Genomic DNA, 24,965 nt, shown 5'->3' on the forward strand with positions numbered 1-24,965 from the left:
ACCTCTCCAAGGATTTGATGAAGCCCGTTCGTTAATAAGTTTGATACGCTCACAGAAACTTTTGTTTGAGAGAGAAAGACAGCGAGCGCACACACGGAAAACTACAAGCTCTGGAGTTATATCGGTGAACTGCGCCGCTTGGATAAAGACAGAAGCGCGACTGCGCTCCCTATTTCACTTCTTCGAAGTTCAGGGTAAGAGTCTCCTGCTTTGACTAATTAAATGAGGATCCACACTGCATGCTTTTCAGGGTGTAACGCTTTGATCGGGATCGAGAGGTGCGTAAAGACGCGTGGATGCGTTTGTGTTGACAAATACGGTCGGGTGGAAAATGATTGACTTTAGGAACATTTTAACAGTTTTAAACAAAACGCAAACTCTTCATCAAGTTCGTCTCTTTTAAAGTATAATCCAGTCCTGCTGATTAAAGTTATTGTTTTCACTTGTGTGACAACTCCCTTCACGAAAACGCACAAAAATCACCCAACGTGTTTCTGTTCTGCTCAACAGTGAGTTCACAATATTATAAAAACGTCTGGTGCTTTTTACGCACAGTGTCTTACTTTAATTATAACCCCTCTTTAAGTTTTCTTTAAATGTGCACGGTCTCCCTTTAAAATGCAAGAAAAAACACGCTGTAGTTCTTTGTAGAAAGGAGTTACACACACAACATGCGCTCCAGTGACTTATTAGATGCAACAGGTTTTATCAGCAGCGTAGAAACCAACTAATGCTTCAAGTATCGACGATTAGACAACGTTGCTATGTATGTTTAAAACTCGAGCGTGCGCCCGGAGCAGAAGGAGCCGTCGGGGCGGTAATGAGGCGGGCTGGTGTTGGACCGCAGGACGCCGTGCAGCACGCAGGGGCCGAGCCGAGTGTCTAGACCGCACCGAGCTGAGTTCACCGCAGAGGACAGCTGTTTTTGGACCCACATGGGGAACGTCCCACAACAGAAAGTTCAATAGGACAGGGGCGTTGAAGTATATTTTTGTATTTCAGCACGCGTGATGTCAAAAACACATCATCTTGACAACTTGTCCACTGTATCACAAGTGGAGCGTGGTATGATATCACCAAATCATTACAGCAGCTGATCACACCGTTTGTTGAGGATCTCTGCTTGTCACTGTAAATGAAAAAAAGTAAAGAAAAGTGCCAGTGCCAAGCCAAACTATCAGTGATTGATTGGTTTCATGCTGCTAAGAACAAAAACACAACTTGAGGAATTCCCGGCACACCGTATGATGGATGTAAGACGAGGAAAAAACTTAACTCGTACACTGAATTTGGGGCCAAGTTCCAGTCATAGGCAGGATATTAAATATGTCTATCAACAGCTGCTACTGTTATAAAATGGATGAAACATCTTTGTCATTATTAATAAAAATAAATGTGACTGACGTGTGGATGATTTCCAAACCCGGATTAAAAGCTGAATAACTCAATCATTTGGTTTCTTGGAGAGACGGATGAAGATGTGAGGGAAAGTTACACGCAGAAATTAGCCAGTCTTCCTTCAACATGTGTACAGCAGAGCAACGAGAGACGGGGTCAAATTCCTTAAAGATTAAATCTCTGAGTGACCGACTCCACCAATAAACTAACGTCCAATAAAGTGACATGACTCAACACGCTGACAACCGATCTCTGCCCCGAAAAGTAAAGTCACAGAGAACTCTGATTGCATCTGTTTTTTCTCCTGATAACATCATCTTATCTTTCTAAATATTAATATAAACTTCGATTTAAAACCCCAAGACCCAACTGAGAATCAGCGATTAGTACCTGCTTTCTTTTAAGCTTCCGTCTGAGGTGCTTAATTCATGTAAGAGCAGTCTTCTGACTCCAGCTTTCAGTCAGATTAACATCTTTTACACTGCCCCCACAAACAGGCACGTAAAATCGCCTAATCTTTCCTGGGGGCTAAACAGGCGATGTAAACTGCTCCAATGGCCCCGCTATTAACCCCTACACCGGTGTGTACCGCTTGTTTCCTCGCCATGTGTTTCCTCACAGCCTGTCATTACACTATAGGAGAAGCTACCGTGTCACTGACAGTATATAATGGTGGTAATTGGTTTATATTAGGCTACCAGACACAGCAGAGCAGCCACAGGAGGCCAATTATCCGTCACTAATGTGGAGAACTTTCTGGCTGCACAGATTGTAACACTTACAGTACAAGAGAGCGGCTGTGCCAGTCAGTGTGGTTATTTTCTGTCTGTGGAGCTGCACAACACAGCAGACTGTTGTGTTTGTCTCCTGTTGACTCAAAGAAGTCTGAGGGGAGAAATGCTGTGATAAGCAGAAGTGTTTACTGCATCTCTTCCTCTTGAATGTGAATTTAAAGTCAAAGTTTGTCAAAATATTAGCTGCAATTGTGCATGAGCATTATGTAAAGACACAGATGCACACAGGGTGAATTTTCCCTGTCCCACGGGACATTTCCTGCACTCAAAAGGGGCACTATGAAGTTTTGGAGAAGAAATTCAAACTTGGAAATTTAATATTTACAATAGTAATGAGGTAGTAATACAAGCTCAGAGATATTTCTCTTTTCCGTAACTGAATAAACAAGCTGTTCTCAGAGGAAAATAAGGTCCCCAGAACACACCGCCATATATAAACAAAGTAAAACAGTATGAAATTGTGTTGTCCTTTAAGCTCAGTTTGTTTATTCAGTCATGAAAATGAAGAAAATTTGTTAAGTTAGTTTCTTCAGGCATAAAGAAAATCAGTCAACAAAGATCTTTCTCTTCTGATTAAAATTTCTTCCCCAAAACTACATACTGCATCTTTAAATGTTGGCCTGTGGACAGGAAGCACGACGCAGGCGAAGGAGCCCTCTGTAATTAAACCCAATTTAAACAATTAAGCACAGGCGTGTGGTCGCACCACTGTGACAGTCGTGTCCAAAACCGCACGACCCATCCAGGATCTGGATTCTTAAATTGTGTCAGATTGTGCTTCCATCACTTTTTTTGTTTTTACAAAATCAAGGCTGGCATTTCATTATCTGTGGCAAAGAGCTCGGGTGATAAAGAGCACTGATGTCTAAATCTGGATTATTGACAGCTGTGTTGAGACATGATTCAAAGATCTGACGGGCATCTGTTTATATTTGGCGGACCCTGCCACCTTTCTTGCTTTAAACAGTGTTCTGGGACCTTATTTTCCTCAGAGAACAGCTTGTCTATTTAGTTATGGAAAAAAAAAATATTTCTGAGTTTATATTATTACCTCATTAATATTGTAAGTATTAAAATTCTTCTCCAAAACTACACAGTGCCCCTTTAACAATAAACAACATGTACACCGATATCGATCTGTCTGTGATAGGCAACTGATTTGTTGGTCGGGCCTATTTCAACACTTTACACTCAGTACCGCCACCTTTTCGTCTTTCTCCAAACTGAGAGCGGAGGATTTTCACATCCTATCGGCTGAGTTCCGTGTTACACCAATTAGGGGCAGTGGCTGACGCATCTTACCCTCCGCATCAGAGGGATTAGGGGGTTAAAAGTCAGGTGCTGAGGCGAGGAGGCCTGGGGAAGGGAGGAGAGGAGGGATATAGGGAGGTGGAGGTAGGAGAGGAGGACGAGAGCGGGGCACTCACACAGCAGGCGGAGAGAGGGGAGGCGACAGGGCAGAAAGTTGGAATAAGTGTGTGAACATGTGTGTGTTTGTTTTTCTTCAAGGACGTGAAAGTGAGGGCTCATCAAAATTAGCGAGGAGTCTGTGCCGAGTGAGAATTCAAGATGTCCCCCTCCTCAGGTGCTGCACAGCAGGGGATGAGGGGCGTTCCCTGGTTGATAATTAAGATCTGGAGCCGCTCTCTAGAAGTGGCGTCTTAAGTAAAACCCCCGGCTTCAAAGGCCTCAGCCTCACACATCAATGCTGACCCAGCGGTATGCAGAGGCAAACCCCATCCCGTACGCCTGCCAAGCTAAATTGAAGAAGAGCTTGCCGATGCAGCCAAATGATGCGTTCAGAAGAACCACTTCAAAACCTTGCATAAATATACACACACACACACACTCATGCGAAGAAGGGATCTGTGGGCTTTGGAGTGCCCCAGCTTGAGCTCAAACCCCAAATAACTGCTGTCCTCCATGTCCACAGACACACACATGCTCGCCGTCGTCAAGATTTTTACCAGCTTGTCTGTCTTCTAAAGCAAAGAATCCGAGAACTCCTCTCGAAACTTACATTAAACAAAAGCCTGCTATTTTTTAAACCTCCCGATAGCCAAAAATCCCCCCGAATTCCTAAACCAACTCCAGTGAAGTACGAGTGGGAGACAGATGGAGAATGAGAGAGGAGAGAGAGGGAGGATGAGAGGGAGGATGCTCATCCCAGAAAGCCACCACAAATTGCTGCATTTCAGTGGGGCCGTGAAAAAAGAGAAACGGCTCTTAATCTAAGGTTGTAATTACCTCTGGCCAGCACTGTAATTAGGAAATGAGCCTTGAACCAGATCTTACTGGGCAAGAGCAAAGCAAGGGCACATGAGCACACACACACACACACAGACCCACACATGCCTACACTGTTTGACCAAAACCAGAAGTGGTGAAAACCGATATCAGTTTGAGAGGAAGGTCAAATATTAAACCACTGAGATGAACATATGCTCTTACCAAATATGGATTGAATGATAAGATGGTAGAGTCAATTCTGCAAGCTGTGTGTCCCCGTAGGTAGGCGTGTGTCCGCTCACCATCAGGTCACAGAAAGTGGTGGCATTCACACACACTCGTACATACAATCGGACACGTACGTGCAGAGTCTGGCTCTTACGTTGCATCGGCCGATGTTGGAGCTCTATTTCCGTCGCAGCCAGGGACGCAAATAGTGTTTTTATCTGCTGCTGTTTGCAAGCGGCAGCCCCGGAGAGGATAATCTGCATGCATACGTGCCTGCATGTGTGTATTCGAGTGCCACCGGGTATCAGCCCAGATCTAAATCAGTCAACGCTGCAATCAACGGTTGTGAGCGGTTGTGACAGCCACAAGTCACAGCTTGTCACCCGTGTACATATTCAACGTACAAGTGCACACCTACAGCAAAACATGAAGCTTCTCTCTGTTTATACCAACCCTCCTCTGCAGGTTTAGGGCTTGGATTGATGTTCTCAGCTATAATTTGGACAAATTGTTGGCAGTTCTAGATGATGCCACTACAAAGTGGTTCTAACATTAACGTCAGACTGCTCCGCACTGTTCTGCTTTGGAGGAGATGAAAACAGATGGGGAAAGAGAAAGGGAGTGACACAGCGGGAGGCAGAGAAAAGGAGAAACAGAGGAGACGATATTTATGTTTCACAGATGAACACAGAGGAAGGACGAAAATTATAGTGGACGAAAAGGCTGAAAAGTATCAGGGAAAGAGAGAAGGACAAGAATAGCTGCTTCAAAAGAGAGTAAATATGAAAGTAAACCAATAATGCTGAAAAGAGAGAAAATAAGAGGCAAGGGCAGGTTAAAAGATACGGCCAATGATTTGGCAGTGTGCACTCCATACAAATTAAAGACCACGGAAAGATGTGGAGGAGGAAGCCTGAGCTATTAAAGCTCTCCAAGATAGGAATATTGTTGTTACAGTTTTTTTTTTCTCTTTAGAAAGGGCTTCAGTTATTCATGGAGCTGTGCGGTAAAGACGATATGCATCTATTTTGAGTGTCAAGTTCCACTTTGAAAGCTAAATATTTACAGTGGCAGTCAAGAGATTGTCTGAGAGGGAGACACAGTGACCTCGTAAACTGACCGCGGCGGGGTCAGGGCACGCTTGCAAGTGATCAGTCTCCATCGCTAGTAAACATGCATCATTACATTGACCGGTATAGATTAAGGGAATGTATGCAAATAACCCAAAAACATGCAATGAGCTCACACACAGGACACATGAACAAAAGAGTTCGTGCAGCACTGCCAAACACCACCTCAAACAAATAAACACACGGATGCAGAGTGAAGAGAAGGCCTCAAAGCAGGCCAGCAGACTGAGACGGGTCATTTTCAGATGTAAACAAAGCACTGTATGTGGACGTGAGCGCGTGCTGCAGTGCGACTCAGCGTTGGTATATGCAAAGCAGTGGTTTCAGGTGTTACACAATCAGGTAAATCACGTGATCTGGTCCCCATTCTGTTTTCCATCTCCATGACTGCTTGACTCAGAGCTTTGGTATATGAAATATGGCACTTAAAAACACAGCGTAGTGGAAACATACTGGAAGTCTGCTGTGTTCAGAATGGATAGGTGTCAAGTGAACAGTACAAGGGAGAGAAAAAGAAAGATATACTGTCGTAGTATCTCTGAAACTGTTCCATGACCATGCCTTAAATCAATTAAATGAAAATGTACAAAGGCTGCCATTAGAAAGAAATGTGGGAGCTGCTTTTGGCCGAACGCCTCCCGCTAATAAAACATCTATCAAGTGGTCACTTTATGTGTGGGTTTTCCCAAAACTGGCTCAAAGGCGCGCTCAAAAATAACATTCAATGCTGTATTTATACAAAGCAACAAACACGCGAATGCATGCATAAATCGTTCTGTGGTCATGGATAATGAGACGCTAATCATTAAAATCGCACAAAAAAGGTCAATATGGCCCTTTAGGGCTGCTATAAAATTAAAGCTTTTTTTGGCTTTCAAAGACACAGCTATTGAAACAGGGTTCATCGAAATTGATTATTTTGTCCAACAAACAGACAAAAACCCAAAGACTCTTCCTTCACTGTCATAAATAACAAAGAAACGCTGCAAATCTTCACATTTAATAAGCTGGAAGAAAGTGTTGAAATGTGACTGAAATAATTGATCCATTGTGAAAATACTGGGCGTTTCATTTTCTTTCCATCGAGTATTTGAGTAATCGAATAATAACCTAATCACAGCAGCTCTTAAACACACACCTGATCAAAACACTAACTGAAGAAACGCACTGGAAATTAGCAAAATGGTACAAATCTGTCACATTTTTGTCACTCTTACACTGTTACATGCGTGACTTCTGATGCTCTCCTCATTCAACAGCTCAGAAGGGTGAAACTCAATTAATCTTGCAGATCATACCAGAAACCTTGTTATAAAAAACACTGTCAGCTTAAGTCACTATCTACAAACACACACACACACACACACATTTTCTGGCCACGGCTGATGGGCTGATACCACAGCACAAGGAGCTGACAGACTGGAGAGTGGTCGGCCTGCATTCTTCCTCTCCCGCTCTGTCATTCTCTTGTGCTGCCACATGGCCTGCCGGCGCTCAGCACGCTCCCGCACACAGCTGGAATCCAACCAATTAACAGGAAAAAACTTCCTGTTTGGCTTGCAGGTCATTAACAATGCGTGACGGGAGGAGAGGAGGGGGCTGGACACAAAAACATTGCAACATATTTGGCTAACAGGTACAACTATTGTTTTATTTCCAGGGAACTGAAACCAAAGAAAAGTGGAGCAAGAGTAGAGGAGGACACTTCTTCACTGGGTGAGTGAAGCGTGGAATTAAATCTGACAGTTTTATGACTAATCTGTGTCATTATGAAAAAGATGTGGCCAGCTACTAATGCAAACACATTGTCAACAACAGGAATAGCTTTCATCACAATACAGTTAGAGATTACGTCAGAAACACCAACATAATAATACACTCCTTTGATTATTTGCATCTAGGAGTCCAGACCGCACGCTGTTGGCGGTCCTTATTGTGTTAACCGTAACACCCTGCTTCCTCAATAGGGTCCTTTCACACAGCTCTGAGCCTCTTAACAAGACTGGCAGGAGAACAAGAGCGGCTCTCTTACACACACAGCATTTAATAGATACAGTGAGGCTGTGTAGGGTTACAGACAGAGGGAAGGAAGTAATGGAGTTTACTGTGCCTGTCTGATTGCTCAAGTTGTGGCAGAAGTGGGTTGAATGTGGGCTTCTTGTTAACATCTACAGTGTGCCTAACTCATAGTTTAATACTCATACAAAAATACTGGATGTGGATTTTTTTATAAAGAAGGAGATTAATCTAATTTAAAATTATACGTCTGCATTTTTTCTCATTGTCAGCAATGAATTGATCCTGCTCCTATTGGGCATTAACGGGTGCCCAAGTATATTTGGCGACCCATTTTAGCATTTTTTAGGCCTACTTTTATTATTTTTTTATCTGACCGAGAGACCAACGCCATCTGTGATCGATTAACTAGTGGACAACCTGCCCTCGCTTTTCCCATCTCACCTACTGTCACATGTACATAGCCAGTGCATGTGAAGAACTCACAATATAACAGATAAAATATTTTGTTTCTTTAAGGTGAGAGGAGGGGTCCTGTTGTGGGCCGCCCACCCAAGGCAGTGGTGGGGGAAGCACTGAAAACTAATAAACCACCTATACGTTTGTGCTGGGGTCCGGTTACCGTCTGTCATTGCGTCACTGGTGAAAACTGTCGCTCTGATTCTCTGCTCCACTTTACACACCCCTCCTGACCCCTCGCCCTCTATCCTGCCTCATTCCTGTGTTATGCTAGTCGTCAATGAGCTGTGACAGGGACTGTGAGGGCTTGTAAAGACGTACACATGCACAGGACGAGACTGTAGCCTCGGGCTTCTGGACGCACACCGCTACACTCGCTAATTGCCTTATAGTTCCTTCAGCCCAGTCTCCCTTTAGGGAAAACAAGAGAAGAAGAGAGTTCTTCTTCTGGGGGTTGATTTTGGGCCCAAACACATGCACATCCCCTCAGGCTGAGTGAATTATTTGCTGTGCAGGCAATGCTTCAATGTCAGTGTACACACTGGCTCTGTTGCTGGCTTAATCCTGAGTTTAAACATCAAAGCTTGTACACACTATGATGATTTACAGCGCATTGTGATATCCTGTGTGTGTGTGTATGTGTTTGTGTTTACCTGCCATTACCTTACTACACATCAGTGCCACACCTAATGTTTCTGAATATCTCGTAAAACACGAGCACATGGATGTGACAAGGCTCTGAATGTAAGCCAAATGTCTGTGTGTTTCCCATCAATGCAACCTAGCTCTGTGTGTTTTCAACTTCTAGAAATGAAGGTAAAACGATAACACAAACCCCCCCGAGTCAATCCGTTGCTCATTAACATCCTGCCACCATGACAACCATGTATAATTGTCAGTTAATAATGTTAATAATTCTACCTGAAAGCAAACATGGAACAGCAAACAAGGGTACCCAGTGACATTCAGATACTCTAACTCTACCACACACAAAAAACTCATTGACATCAGAACACACACACACACACACACACACACACAGGCAGATCACACATGTGTGTGAGCAAACACACACAGGTATGCATTGTTCTGTGTTACAGGTTGGCTCAGGTATCTGCTGTAGTCACTTAATGATGTGTATGAACGGATGTGAGAGCAAACACACTGTCCTTTATTTAGACAAACTGCTACGATAACAAAGCATCATTCACCCCCCCGCCCCCCCTCTCTCTGTCAGCTCATTTCTCTGTACAGTATTTGACAGTGTGACTAACCAATAGGGAACAGACATACACAGGTCATATATAGTGAAGGCATAGTTCAGTGCTTCCTCATAGCCAATCTGTAAATGATGCTACTGTTTCAGAAATTTGCATCCACTGGTTTTCATTCATTTTCATAGAGTATGAAAATCTACTGACAGAATATTGAGACTTGCTTCAGTCGCCAACATGAAGTCCTCATTGATTCTAGTCTGAACAGTTATAAGGTAATGCAGCGCAGTACTTTCAAATCAAACTGAACTTTACTTGCATTACCATTACTGCAACAATATGCCAAATGTCAATCCAGGCTTGTTGTGTGTGAGGGATTATACCACTCCAGCAAGTTTAACAAGTCTGCCGATACATTTTCAAACTGTGAGGAAATGGAAAGTGAGCTAAGTCTGTCTGCAGAACAGTGAAATCAAACATAATTTGTTGTTAAAGAGCTAAAAAACAGTGATATGGTCCTTTAAAGTGCATTAAATGGACACAGTAGGCCTGGGGTGAAGCTTGTGTACGAATGTATATGTAAGAATTCCTGCCGGCAGTTCACTACATCGTTGCATTCAGCAATAGGCTGTGTATCCTGACACCCTGAAGTTTACAGACGGTTCACTTGTTTATTCCCCCACTTCTGTCACTGCCCTCCTCCCCCTTCTTCTCTCTTGCCTTGTTTGTGCTGGATGTCAGGAGTCGTCTGTAATGTGCACCTGTTGCAGGCAAATTGTGGAGTTGTTGAGGGTCAGCGTTGATGTCTTAATAGACAGTTGCTGACTGATGTCTGTATACTCGCTGAGATAAGATGGCAGGGCTCACCTGTTTAATCAGGAGAGTATGCAGGTCAAATGAGGGATCACTGACACTGATGTTGGCTCATGGGATCTTGTCATTCAGCTGAGAATTGAATAAAGACGATACAGGAAATAACTGTTCTCCAGGGAATGACACAATTAATCAAATCAGATGTTTGTATAAGAAGCCACTTTGAATAACTCAATAAAATCACACTAATAAACCAGCGGACATTCTGATTCAGGATGGCACCTGAGGGCATTAGAGGAGAGGCATGTCAGTGTCTGTGGCAGCCTCCTCAGCGCTGGCTGTAGTTTCACAACAAATTCCTCTGTGACACTGTAATCAGCACCAGTGATCTGAGTTTCACATTTATCATGCGTGTGTGTGCCACATGTCTGAGGTGTTATCAGAGGAAAAAGCCCGGAGGGCAGAAGGACTTGAAAAATCAGAAACGGTAACTCTTGAGAAAGGAGGGGGTGTTCGGTTGGGGGCCTGAAAAACAGGTAGCACTGCAGATGCCTGATTTTAAAGTAAGGTGGTGGTATAGAAACAAATGAGGAAACTTCCACTAGTGCCAGATTTAATGGACTTGTAAATTATTATTTACAACCCTGATTCCAAAAAAGTTGGGATGACATAAATAAAAACAGAACGCAATCAGAACGCAAACAAACCATTTAGCGATAAAGGTTTTATGAAGTCATCCTGAGCCCTAACCTTGCTTTTGAACGACTGAGTCTTTCGAGTGTGCCCCTTTTATACCCAATCATGATACTATCACCTGTTACCAATGAACCTGTTTACCTGTGGATTGTTCCAAACAGGTGTTTTTGGAGCATCCCACAACTTTCCCAATATTTTCTTGCCTCTGTCCCAACTTGTTTGGAACATGTTGCTGCCATCAAATTCAGAATAACCATATATTTACACAAAACAATTAAGTTAATGAGGTAAAACATTAAATATATTGCTTTTGTACTGTTTTCAAGTGACTATATTTCAAAAAGTCCAAACCTTTTTTGAATCGGGGTGGTACATGTTCCTGATGACTGAATATGGCTGTGACCCAATCTTAATTTCAAACCATACTCAAGCCATGACAACATGGAATACCAAACTTGTCATGAGCAACAGTAAACAACTAATACATCACTCAACTTATCAAAAGATCTCTTGCTTTGTTCTTCTACCCAACATAGCAATCATGTTTCACGTCTTTTGTTGCTGTAGACGTCAACAGGTCCCAACAACTTAAAATTCCTTACCTGGCTTATTGTTACTGAAACAACAAACACATGGTTGCTGTTTTTTTAGTTACCTTATATTTTGAGTAATTAAGATACTACGCAGTTATATGTGAAAATGTGACGTAAAACAATGTTTTAAAGCCTGATTACAGTAACCAAACAAAATGACTTGTTGCTTGTGTTTTATCTGATACTTAACAGAATTTTTACCTTACATTTTATCAAGTGTACATTTTTAAAAAAGTATTTATTTTGGGGTGCATGTTTTGCTCTTTGTTTGCCCTTTTGCCCCTCACACAAACAAGAAGCGTTGAGTAACGTGTGAATATGACCTTCTTTTAATCTTTCTTTGCTTAGAGACACTTGGCTGAGTGTAGAAAGTGTACAACTTTGTTGTACATGCTGATCGTCAAATATCTGCACATATTCCAATTGAAAAACTGCTAATGAGGTGTGAGTTTGTATTTGTCCTTTCCAAGTCTACATTTTTCTATGCTGAGCTTCATTTTAACATGGTAAACAAGTTGATGTTTACCTGTCAGCACTGCTCCAAGTTTCTGTTTGCCGCTCATTTACTTTAGCTTTAAGGTCTCTCAAGGTGTCTGCGTAATGAACACTTTGACAGCTACATAGTTGCCACGAGGCCCTGCAGGGGTACTTTGGCAGGCAGAGGAGACGTGCCTCCATCAGATTCCAGTCATACTCTTGCCAGGTACATGATTAAACCTGAGAGCGAGGACAGAGGTGAGCGGAGAAGCAACCGAAGATGTTCGAAATATTTGTGCGATGTGTCAAAGCAAGAGTCGGCAGTATGTCTGCACAATAAATGTCCGAGCTTTGATAGAAGTGCGGTCGGACTACAGTCACTAAGCAGCTACAGTATGTAAAAGAGCGAGTGGAGAGACAATCCGGATGTACAGACAGAGGAGCAGACAGGCAGACGGATAATTTGTGAGTGTTTCTTTAGTGAGTACGTGTGACACTGTTTGTCTAACAAGGATAGTCAGCCTGCCAGTCATTGTGCTCGCCTGCCGCCTGGCTTGCATACACCCTCTTATTTAGCTGAGCTCAAATTTGAACTCTTACACAGTACTGTTGCAACAAAGGACAAAGGTAACAACCACTGTCAACATCCAGTTCGTCGCTTGATCTTTTATACAAAGAGACTAAGAATGAAGTTTAAAGTTTAAGGCAGTCAGTGATTCCAGCTCTCTTTCCACTCTCTCTCTCTTCCTTTTTTTTAAAAATCCTTTAGAGTTACGTGAAGTTGTGGCAAGGTGACAAACTAGCACTGCAGTCCTGTTGGAGCTCGAATGCATGTCAAATGTATACGCAGAGGTTTTGGAGTGTGTGCATTACAGCGGGCTTGTGGCGGAGTGATAAAACTGGTCAATCCAGCCGCTTCTAACCGCAAGCACACGAGCAGCACAAACATTTCCCTGTCCCCGCTTGAGGCTCAAAGTTTTCTCAGGTGTTTTTGAGGGAGTCTTTTTGAAACTCTGCCCGAGACCATACCTTGGACAAAGCTAGAGCTAGAGCCAGAGTCAGTGAGCCAGACAGTACAATAAAGTTTTGATTCTTGGAGGAGGCAGAATGGTCCTGGAGAGAGTCCAGCTTTGTGACACTAGGATGTCGTATTTACCGTTTCCTGGTGATGAAGCCCTTTCAGAGTCATTCGACTGTGACTACTGCAGTTGTGTGATTTGCAGCTGTGTTTGAGAGAAAGGCAGAGAGGTGTTGTTTGTTTTTCTACGCCACTCGGCTGTGACTTATTCAAGTTAGGTCAAAGATAGACACTGTGGATTAGTGGGGTCATACTGCTGATGTCACCTACAGGCTGAGCAGGATAAGACAGGCAAAAAAGTTGTAGGTGCAAGCACAACAGAGAAGTAAGAAAACAGATGAAAGCTCAGGTTGTCAGTGGTGCACTGAAATCCTCTGCGTCTGTGTAATGTGAGAGTCCTGTGGTGAATATCTCAGACAGATGTGTGTGTGTGTGTGTCTGTGTGCCTATGAAAGAAATGCAACTGTGACCTCAATGACACCTCTCCCAGGAGGTCACAGGGCAGGGTAGAGGGATGAAAGACGCGTGTCAGTGTTGAGACATCGCTCACCGGACAAAACAAGAGGACGCTGTCTGAAAGAAGAAGGCTACTTCAGCCAGTGCGTCCTGTGTCTCCCCTCATGTGAGCCTTTATAAAAACAAAATCAAGTCTAGCATCCACAGCACCATCCGTCATATCCTTCAGCAATAAAACAAAAGGAAATGGTCCACATTTCCTCTTGGAACTCGTAGTGCCTGACCTCTTCACTCTAAAGCTCAGAGGAGGTAGAACTAGACTCGCAGACGTGCTGTTGCTGAGTCCCAGTTCTGGTTGAATTTTGGCTGCCCGGCCGCCCACCTCGGCCTGCTTCCGTTCCCCTCTCCCCTGCGCACAGCCGGCTGAGGCACATGTCGCGTCATTTACTCAGACACACTTCAGAGGTTTTGGGTTTCACGTTGCCCCGGAGGAGCGAAGAAAGCACCTGTTGTGGAGACGAGGATCAGCAAGTTTCAGGTGTATGTGTGTGTGTGTGTAACCAGAGCTGGGTGTGTGCCCTGTTATCTGTGTTGTCGGAGCCACAGTTACAACAGAGGACACAGAATACTGAGCAGCGGTGGAAACACTAATCTAGAGGCTGACCTCTGACCTCAAGGAGTCGCTCTCTGCCTCACTGCATCATCGGCTTTGTTGGACTGATGCTATCAGGGAAGATTGTTCGGCCATCGCAGTTTCTCTCATTTTATGCTCTTTAGTGTTAATATTTTACAACCAAGCTGCAACTACTGACTTGGACCTCAAAACCAGATCCTGATTTGTCATTATCCCTCCGATAGTGCAGCAAATATTCACTGTTTTACTATTCCACTACCCTCCCACTCACCCCTGGTATGTATATTATGCTCTCTTTCAAGTCCTCCAGCTGCAGGCTCTAATGGTAATACTTCACACTGTACTTATAAGCAGGTCTTCTCAAAACCATAAATCCTGTGATGAAAAGGGACACCCCTCACACCAATAATAAGGTGCCTTTAGACTAATTTAGATGTTAAAAAAAACGTAGAATGAGAGAAGAAAAGTGATCTAATGTCTGTAACCAGAAAGCAGCCTGACAGGAACATGTCTGTCGGTTAAGTGGTTGTTCGTGTTAATTAAAACAGCAACACTTTGACATCAATAAGCTCTGGCGGGGGCCAATGCATGCTGGATGTGACTATTTCAGGGTCTTTTCTTGTGGTTTAGGCTGAAATCAGTTGGAAAGCTTTGTTTGTGCAGCACATTGTAAAACTACGACAGGCCATAATCCCCCTTCTTACCACTACAAAGCATAGCAATGATGCTGTGGCTACAAGACGAGTATTGCCAGTGACAGACATAGTAAAACTATCATCTTTCTTCCATTCCACATGTCCTCTTCTCTTCCCCGTCTGTGTTTGTCTTCTGCCTGCTTGATTGACCTTAAATGTAAGTGCATTTTTGGGAAAGCATAGTCATCTCTCCTTTTTTTAGCAGAGCTGCTACTGGCATTACATACGATTCAAGTAGCTGTGCCTTCATATTCGGACACCTAGTCTGTTGTTAAATCTGAGCGTCTTGGATATATCTTAGATCAAAGACAGACAGTTGCAGCCTACCTCGACAGTACAAAAACAAATAGGTGTTCAGTATTACATGACTTAGAACTTATGGAAAATAAATCTGCTTTCCTTATTTGCTGCCAAGCACCCCAAGAGCCCCTAAATGGAAAACCTTGGACGACGATCAACAGTCAAGTGTTGCTCTCTTACTCCTCACATTTCCATCTCCAAACATGCCTTCCTTTCTGATCCTTTTTGATCCACACATAATACGCAGCATTACATTAAAGATGCGTTGGCTCATGCCATAAACAATGAAAAACTTTGCAGAATGCGCGCCGACAGACTCACATTATTAACATTTTTAAGTAATCTTTTGAACCGCAGATATTCTGCACAACTCTTGTTTCCCCTTGCGTATTCACTCTTGACCCCTTTGTCATGTTGATGAATAACCTCACTAGATTGTGGATAACAGAGTCCAGCTGTGGCAAGGACTGACAGTAGGAAGGGATGGGAAGAGGGAGCGTGTGTGAGGGTCGGGGATGGAAAAAAGGGGCAAAAATAGAGAGGGGAAAGACAGACACGGGCGGTCAGAGGGCTCACGTCAGCCTTCATCACCAGCTTTTGTGTGCCTGAGTTATCATTTACAACCAATGTGTCATGTCCCTGTGCTACTGCTGTAAATCTAAAGAAGTAGCTGTACCTACACACTGTAGATCATACTCTAATGCACATACCACAACACGTTGTTCCTTTTACAGATAAAGCCCCTGAAAAGAAAGGGCCTCTTTAATGGGAGTATGCACTCTGTAGCGCGCAGCCTTATCCCCTTACTGTGACTTGGCGTGGTGCCCCCCGTAGTCTCCGGCCCGGCCCACCGTATTATGCAAGTGCACAGTGACCTGCAACTCCTCCGCACACATGCACTGCAATTTTCTACCCTCTCTTGTACCCTTCATTGCCCCTCAGTGTTGGCCTTCAGCTCTGAAGATAAGGGCTCTTGACGCTTGGCCTGCCGGGATTTAATTGCCGAAGCCCACTTCACTCTCCCAAAGCAGGGCCTTATCCAGCTCTCCACCCTGGTGCCCCTGCTGACAGAAACCTGCTTTTGTCTCCGCTGTTCCCCCTGCTTGTGTTTTCTTTTCCTCTTCGTCTTGAAAGGAAAGAAAAAGTGGGATAAGGAGTGAGCTGAGGGAAAGGGGAAAATGCTTTTCTTCCTTTTGCCTCTTCTTATTGCCTGTTTAATTTGTCTTTTCAATGGGGCTGACCATGTATTCCACTCAGTGTTGCGCAAAGACGTTCCCATGCTTTTTTCTTTGTACTCGCTTCTTGCTGTTTCTGGCCCACATGTTCATCAGCCAACACGTTTTATTCTAATACAACCCACAAACCTAGACTGAAGCTGAAAGAAAACACAGATGCAAGAACAATCATTATATAACAAATCTGGTAACAAAGATGTTTGCACTCGTATTTGTATAAGCAGCACCATCATTCATCCAATCCATCGTCTGTTTATAAACCCAGAAAGACTCCCCGTTAATCTCTAAATGCCAAGCCAGTGAGACAGACAAGCTCACTTTTTCAACCTCAGCTGCTGCCTGTCTCAGGAATGTCTCAACAAGCGCGCAGGGGAGAGAAAAGGAAATTACAACTCAAGAGAGGAGGAGGAAGGCGAGAAGGGAGGGGGCTTTCATTCCTGCTCGCTCAGGATGACAAGCCTGTCTTTCTACTATCTCCCTCCGGGCCCTCCAACTGCATTCACTGCATCGGAGTTACTCAGCCCCACAGTATACCGTGCATCCATACTGTAGTGACGCCACAATAGCGCATTATCTTACCCCACTGATAAGACCTCCACAAGTCACTCGTATCCAAAAAGAAAGAACACAGGAGAATCTAACTGATCAAGCTTGGTTTTATCTGTGATCTGGCAGTATTCACTGCCTGCGCCACAGTTTCTCCTCCACTGAGTTATCAGATGTGCCTGGCCCAGTTTGGAATGAGGCACACTCAAATAAACATTCAGCTCCGGGGAGCTACAGCAGAATCACCACGTTGAGTTTCTAAGAAAAATATTCTCAGTTTTATCTGCATAGCTCGCTCTCCTCTCATGACTGCCTTGATGTTGTTGTGTGTTCTGGCACTGCACCCTCATACTCGTCTCAGACCCTCATATAATGTACCAAAGTCAAGCTTCTCCATCTCCGGAAAGGAATGAGATTGGATTTTTGGAACTTCTCTCATACAAACAGTAAAGCGCATGAAGTGTTTGTTCTGACCAGGCGGCCTTTAACATAAAGTATGAGTGTGTACATATACATGCCGTATCCTGCGCTGAAACCCCACACACAATGACGATATGAACCCGAGACCATCAGCATACGCTCCAGCTGTTCCTCAATTCTCCCTAACCCCTTCATCTCCTGTTTATCTTCCCAAATCCTTTTGTTTTCCCTTGTTCCATACACTTACACAGCACGGCAGCCACACATTTTCTTTATTTTCCCTCCTCCATCTGCGCCCTCATCATTTCTGAGCCCTGTAACGAACCAGCCGTTGACTTCAGTTATTATTGACCGCTACAATTCAATTCACTTTTATTTCCAACAGGAGTACGTAAAATGTTCTTGCTTTCTCCCCAGCCACTGAGGCATGACTCAAAAATTCTTCACAACTCAATACTTGTAATTACTCACCTGTTAAAGTTCCCCCAGGCACTGTGTGTAAATTATGGGATAACTGCAACCCCTTCACCTCTGCTGCCCATTCAGCTGTAGCAAACTATCGCCATCAGATGTTATCTGTTACTTTCTGGACAAGACTTTCCAGAAACAAGTACAACACTAAGTGGGTCCGACTTTTACACATGGCTGCCAAAGTTTAGGTAGGTTTTCTGTGCTGTTAGCAGGTGCCGACTCTGTAAGCTAGTTAGATGCTTTGCTCAATCAAGCCTTGAGGTTTGAGAAGGGTCATTTCTACTGGCATCTGGCTCCACTGAGTAACAATTCTGCTATGTCTGAAATAGTTATCCGGATAATAAGGGTAACGTGTTGGCAGTGGGGCTTGAGCAAATGCCACGATTGCTTTTAGTTACAGGAGAAGGAAAAATAAGAGATCAGGGAATCTGTCCAAGAAGGCTGCAATTTCAAGGAGAAGGGGAAAGGAAAGTATGCTGAAAGAGAAGGAAAATAAATGCCATAGCTGTGGTCTGATGAGATGATACCGGACCTTACTTTGCCTCTCTAATGCACCCCTCAAAACCCTTGATCTCCTCTCCAAGCTCTGACATTTGAGGCGGCGATTTTTTTTGTATTAAGAGAACGTTTCATTAAAAAAGAAAGGAAAGAGAAGTGGATGAATTTTAAAACGAGAGATTGTTTAAGTTGGCAGCAGTTCTGATGCTACTGTAACATGTACTTGGCCTAGCTTATTTGGTGGCATTGGCATCTCTTCACTTTCTTATTTTTTTTTTCTGTTTCTCAAACAAAGACACGGTGAAAAATGTCAATCAGAAAGATATTCAGTTTACTGTCAAAAATAAGTAAAGAAACCAGAAAATATCCATATTCAAGAAGCTGGAATCAGAGACTTTTTACTGTATTTTAGATGATAGATGACATTGAAGTAGTTTACAAGAAAGAAATATTAACTTCTGCAGTACTTCAGAGGACAATAACATGGTTCCAAGATACGAAAGGAAATGAGAGAATTAAAATATCCAAAGCAACTTCTTTGACTTTTCTGGTGAGATGGCCACAACCTGAGGTAAGCAGTGTGAGAACAGAATGTTCTCTATGTGTACGCTCCATCTGTGTTAAACTGTAAGTCACATACTTGGCTTCTCATTCAGGTATTTGTGCAGTGCAGACATCAACAACTGCACCATTTAAGGCCCTAAAATAAGCTCCCTCAGGCATTCAAGTCGACCAACATCTCGTACTTGTGGGTGTCATCCATCATAAAGCAAGACACAAGCAACACGCTATCCTCGCTCATCATCAATACATTTGAATCGTGATATTAAACAAAGTTAAAGCAGGAAACCAGGGAATTGAGTGTATTTGTAAAAATCATGCCCGGGTGTCCTTGCTGATGGAGTACGGACAAAAAAAGTATTTAGTGACGGGACAGACTGCTGTCTAAAGAGGATAAATGGTCAACAGATTGAGATGTTACCTCGTCCCCTAAGGCCATCTCACTCAACACAAGATGATAAACTGACACACAGACTCAGCAACTAGTTTCTTCATCTCCCCTCTTTCTTCTCTCATTTCCCTTCTTCTTTTTGCCCTTTCAAGTACTGTGTTGATGCTGTAGCGGGGTGTTTGTTTTGTCGGGCTTGGACTCTGGTGAAATGGATCTAAATCACAGGATGTTATCTTCCTGATGATCTACTCTCTTCAGTGTCTGTATATTTCATCCTTTTTACAGATTTAGAGACATTTGTCTGGCAAGGAGCACTGGCGGTCAAACTGCGTACTGACAACATAGAAAGTGTGTGTTATTTATATACCGTCTATAGTCAAGGAAGCAGCTCGGGGCTATCAGAGAAGCTCTTCTCCAAGTTTAGAACGCCACAAAGTAAATCATCCACCGGTTTGTGGCCACATGCAGCATGGCAGACATACAGCCACATGAAGTTGACACGGTATGGTTATACGAAACTGGAGAGAGCAGAGCAGTGTTTATGGTGAATCATTCAGAGGGCGTATGTGAAGATTTCCGCTGTTTCAGTGACTCTGGAGAGAGAGAAATATATTCACTCTGTGTTTTTACTTTGATACATCATCTCAGAAACAAAACAAGTTGGACTTTTTCATTGCCGCTGTGTGTCTATGTGTTTCATAGGCTATGGAGCCTCTCATAAACACAGAGAACAGGGAGCTGTGACCCTACTATAACCACAGAGTGTATGTGAAGTACAGAAAATAGCAGTGAGTGGCAGCGTACAATACAAACACCAACGCACGTGTTATCATATATACATGCTTTATATATGTAGGCATCTGTAGGATCATTAGAGAAAGAATGTGGCTCTCCTCTAGCCAGAAAAGTGTGGCACAATGCCACTGTGTCAACTTTTCCCCAGCTATAGCAGAAAAGCCTGATGTTACAGCCCTATTGTTTGAGAGACCTTGTGACAAAAGACTGCCTTTGATCACTGGCTATGCATAGTTAAACCTTTGTAATTTCACTCCTTGAAACACATTAAAGAACCACATAGTAAATCAATAGCTGACCGTGGCTGTTTTGGAAACACGACTATACAAGAAAAAGAAATTCAACATTGTGCTGTATATATCACACATTTCTTGGTGCAACAGCTGGATGCTCTCAAACTCAAACATGGTCCTCACAAAATTATCTGTACCACTTTTTACAATCTGTGGACAATCTGTCACCACTTGCTGTATGTTTCTCTGAATGGTCATTGACTCTTCATTTGTTCTCTTGTTATAGGCTGAGCATGGAGAGAGAAAGAGTCTACACCATGAAGGTCTTTCTCACTCCGCTGATGCCCTTTCTGCTCTTCCTCATCCTACCTGATGGCACCTTGTCCAGCGACTGCCCAGAGGGTTGCTCCTGTTCCCCGCCAGAATCCATCTTATGTTACATGAGACGTTCCTCTACCATTCCCAAGGGAGTGTCTCCTTCCACAAAGAGCCTCTACCTCTTTTCCAATGGCATTGAGGACTTGACAACAGAGGACTTTGAGGGTCTGGAGAACTTAGAAATGCTGGACCTCAGTCAAAACAAATTGACTGAACTTCCTGAGAGGGTGTTTGAACATTTGGCCTCTTTGAGAAACCTGGACTTGTCCTCCAACCAGATTACCCACATTTCAGAGGAATGCTTCCTGGGCATGGCACTGCTTGAGCGCCTTTATTTGTATAGCAATCTTATTGAGACCATCCACCCTGCAGCCTTTAATGGCTTGGAGAACCTGCTGGAACTCAAGCTGCAGGGAAACCAGTTAACATCTCTTCCTGCTCTCTCAATGCCCCAGCTGCTGCTGCTGGACCTCCGCTTTAATGTCCTTCCCACCTTGGGTCCTTCAGATCTCCAGACCCCAAACCTGGAGTCACTCAAATTGGGTGGTGTTGGGCTCACCAGCCTAAATGAGGAGCTCATGGCTAGTCTCAAGAACCTCCATGAACTGGACATCTCAGGGAACCAACTTGAGTCCTTCCCCTCAGTGCTGAAGGAGACCCCAGGACTGATTCACCTTAGCCTGGCTGGGAACCCAATGGGTCCTCTTAAGGTTCAGGACCTTCAGAACCTTGGAGAGCTGCAGGAGTTGGACATCAGCAGCCTCAGTCTGCAGGGCCTCCCTGAAGAGTTCTCCCAACTCCTTCCCCACCTCAGAAAGCTCACAGTAGCAGAGAACCCTTTCAACTGCCTCTGCACCTTAGCGTGGTTCCCAAGATGGCTGAGAGCCCAAAGCATCACCCTGGAAAGAACAGAGGAGACCCGCTGCCATTTCCCACCAATCAATGCTGGAAAGGTATTGGAACGACTGGAGCACAGGGATTTTGGCTGTCCTACCACAACTACAGTCACCACTAGTACTGTGAAAACTACTACTACCCTGCCTGTCCCTGTCACGACTGTCCCAAGTACTACTAGAGCTATTCTAGTCCAGAGGGACAGTGACAAACCCCCAGACAAAGATGAGGACTCTGCCCTGCTGCCTGTCCCTGCATCCCCCAGTAGCACCAGCATGGATCGAGATGAAGAGCTGCATTTTTGTCCCCCTCACACCTGTCTGAATGGGGGTACTTGTCATTTGGACCAGGATGGTCAGGTAGAGTGTACCTGTCCACATGGCACATCTGGCAGGTATTGTGAAACCCCAAACCATCACCTGCCTTCACCACCTGAAGCTGAAATCCCCATGGCAACTGTCTCTGTAGACGCACCAGACATCAGCTCACATCAAGCAACTGCAACCTCAATCCTGCTGGACCTGCACCGATACATTGAAATGCGGCCTTACATTCGTGGAATACGCCTAACCTACCGCAACCTCTCTGGACCAGATCGCAGGCCGATTCAACTCAGCCTGCCATCATCCTTTCCAGAGTACAGGCTCAGAGGCCTGAAGCCCAACTCCACCTATGCTGTGTGTGCCAGTCCACTAGGTGCCCCTAGTGGCATAGACAGTGTCTGCACTGAGGCCCAGACAGCCGCTGAAAGCATCAGAGGCCCTGATGCACAGTTTACTGACCCAAAACTGACCACTATGCTGGTTCCTGCAATCGCCATCTTGCTGTTGCTGGTACTGATAGCAATAGCGGTGGGAGTGGTATGCTATCTTCGCAGGAAGAGGGCCAAGGGCCACCTGGACCTAGACTGTGAGCCCTCACAGCTAGAGTTGGACGGAGTTAAGGCTGGCTTAGACAATGGGGCACTGCCTCAGAAACAGCCTCAACTTATGATCCCTGAACCTGCTGTTCAGAACGGCAATCTGGAGTATGAGGTGTTGCTACTACAGGATCACTGTACATCAAATAACAATACATCCACACACAAGCCTTCGTACTTTTGACACCTGGCTTGGACTACACTAACTTTTCCTCTCTGGTGAAATACAGAGAGCAGCAACTGCTGTTGTGAAAAAGGAGGACACAGTATCAGCCAGCCAACCAGCAAAGGGGAAACTGGACATGTATTTAACTCAATGCTCCCCGGCTGTCTAAGGAGACATTAAACAAGTTCAAGAACATTGTAAAAAGCATTGACAGTGACTCTCCTCCATTTAATTGCTGCGCCCTGCTTCAATAATATTTCCTCACTGACATTGCTGAAATGGCAACCTATTGGCTCCTATTCTGTGATGCTGGGACTGAAGCTGAGCTGTTATTGGCTGCAACTAAGGGTTAAGGGACAAAGTGACCTCATGCCCTCCTTTATTTGTCCATAAAGGAGAGTGCACTGAAGTGGGGTTACACTGCCTCCCCCCCCTCGTCACAACAGCTCATCTAAACACTATCAGCAAGTGTTTTTGCTGCATGTTGTAACTCCTCAGTACTAGCCCAAAGGGATCAGTGCTTGCTGTGAATGACCATTAAGGCACCAAATGAAGTTATGCAGAGAAAATAGCTGATGCTTGTATTGCTTTATTTGGCTCTAAAACTCTTGTGATTTTTTTGTATGTATGTTTTTTTTATACTTTTGTCTTATGTTATTTTTTATTGTGCAACATTGTGACTTTTAACAGCCCTCTATACCCTCCACCCTCCACCTCTTGTGACTAACAGACAAAACAGCAGATTAAAATCTTTGAAGATTAAAACTCGTTTGGTACCAGCAAAGTCAATCAAAGGGCTTTGCCCCCAGAATGTCAGACAGTCTAAGTAGATGTGAGTCTGGACAGACTCAAGACTAAATCCCCCTTCTCGATTCTGAAGCCCTTAGCCTGCTTTACCATCACAAAGGGAGAAGGTAAGCAGGATTACAAAAGGTACAGAGGGAAGCAGTTTACTGAAGCTCTTCTGTTTCAGTGCTGCATTGAGTTACAACCAGGTTTAAGCTTGCCAAATTACAGTACACACTCACATGACTACACCACAGCAAAAGAGAACTTCAGAGATTTTATTTATTATTTATACTCCCTGCAAGGGAAACTCTGTTTTATCCCTGAACCACAGTTCACATACAACATACTACTTGGCCTAGCCCACAACAAGCAAAGCAAATAGTGGTTGTGTATTGTGTTTCCGTTGAGTAAAAATAGCCTGCTCAGCGCACTCCTGTACACAATTTCTTCTTGGAACTTAGGGTGCCAGTTTTGCTCACTTGCACCTCACCAGACTATGGAAAGGCCGGACACGCAGCTCAACAAACTTCACAGTGTTAATACTGTTGTATGGAGGACTACAAGACTTGTAACTGTAGGCTTTCTATTGCAGACACAGCATTCTCAGATCTAAATCTGTGAATACAGAGCAAAGGACTCAAAAGTGTGTGTGTGTGTGTGTGTGTGTGTGTGTGTGTGTGTGTGTGTGTGTGTATGTGTGTGCCAACTTCAGTGATAATGCAAGTACATGTTCAGTCTTGTCCAAAGACCTGCAGACATCAAGTTACTATCAGTTACCCCCTCTTTGTGCCCGCATGCCTTGCAGTACATTAAGCCCCAAACAAGTCAAACACACCAAAGACACATCTGTGAATGTCTGTAAAGTTACCTGTGTACAGTATTCCCAGCGCACAATTAACAGATCCACACACAAAAGAACACACACAAAAAACAATCAAGCAATGCAACTGGAATATTTGTCTGTAAAATAAAAAACATTGAAGATAACCAAAAGTATTTTCAATGTGATTGTTAATATTTCCCTGTTTATTTTGGGAAGCTCTTTTTTGTCATTTGATGCTTTTTTTTATTTTATAATTCTGTGAACTTATTTGTACAAGTGGAAAAGTGATATTATCATTAAATGATTATCCAAAAAGAAAAACAGGCCAAGTTGTCTTCTTTGTAGTTTCAACCTTTTGCTTGTAAGAGGAAGGATTAGATTGACAAGCAAAGGGTGGATTATGTTTGCCATTAACTTCCCTCTCTTTTAAGCCATCACTCAACGGGGTGAGTGGAGAGATCACAGGAGGGGGAGTCCAGGAAAGAGTAAGAGAGGGGAACAAAGGTGGAAGAGCAGGTATCATTATACTGGATATTATGCTGGTCCATGTGTGCCTGTCTGTACCGTGCTTATGTATTTGTACAAATTAATGTCAATAGTGGTAGAGTACCAAGCATATACATGGACACTAATGTG

The 24,965-nt window shown here is 43.8% G+C and overlaps 2 protein-coding genes across 2 annotated transcripts in view; one reads left to right on the top strand and one right to left on the bottom strand.

The window, feature by feature from the left end:
- Positions 1–24,641, top strand: vasnb (vasorin b). Its single transcript, XM_073495114.1, has 3 exons — positions 1–194; positions 7,440–7,495; positions 20,647–24,641. The coding sequence occupies exon 3, from the start codon at positions 20,654–20,656 to the stop codon at positions 22,733–22,735; it is 2,082 nt and encodes a 693-aa protein (XP_073351215.1). The 5' UTR covers positions 1–194; positions 7,440–7,495; positions 20,647–20,653; the 3' UTR covers positions 22,736–24,641.
- The window catches only part of coro7 (coronin 7), a 112,711-nt gene that overhangs the window by 29,234 nt on the left and 58,512 nt on the right, over positions 1–24,965 (bottom strand). The window lies entirely within an intron of this gene.

Source organism: Pagrus major, chromosome 23 (genome assembly GCF_040436345.1).
Source record: "Pagrus major chromosome 23, Pma_NU_1.0".
Classification (NCBI taxonomy): Eukaryota; Metazoa; Chordata; class Actinopteri; order Spariformes; family Sparidae; genus Pagrus; species Pagrus major.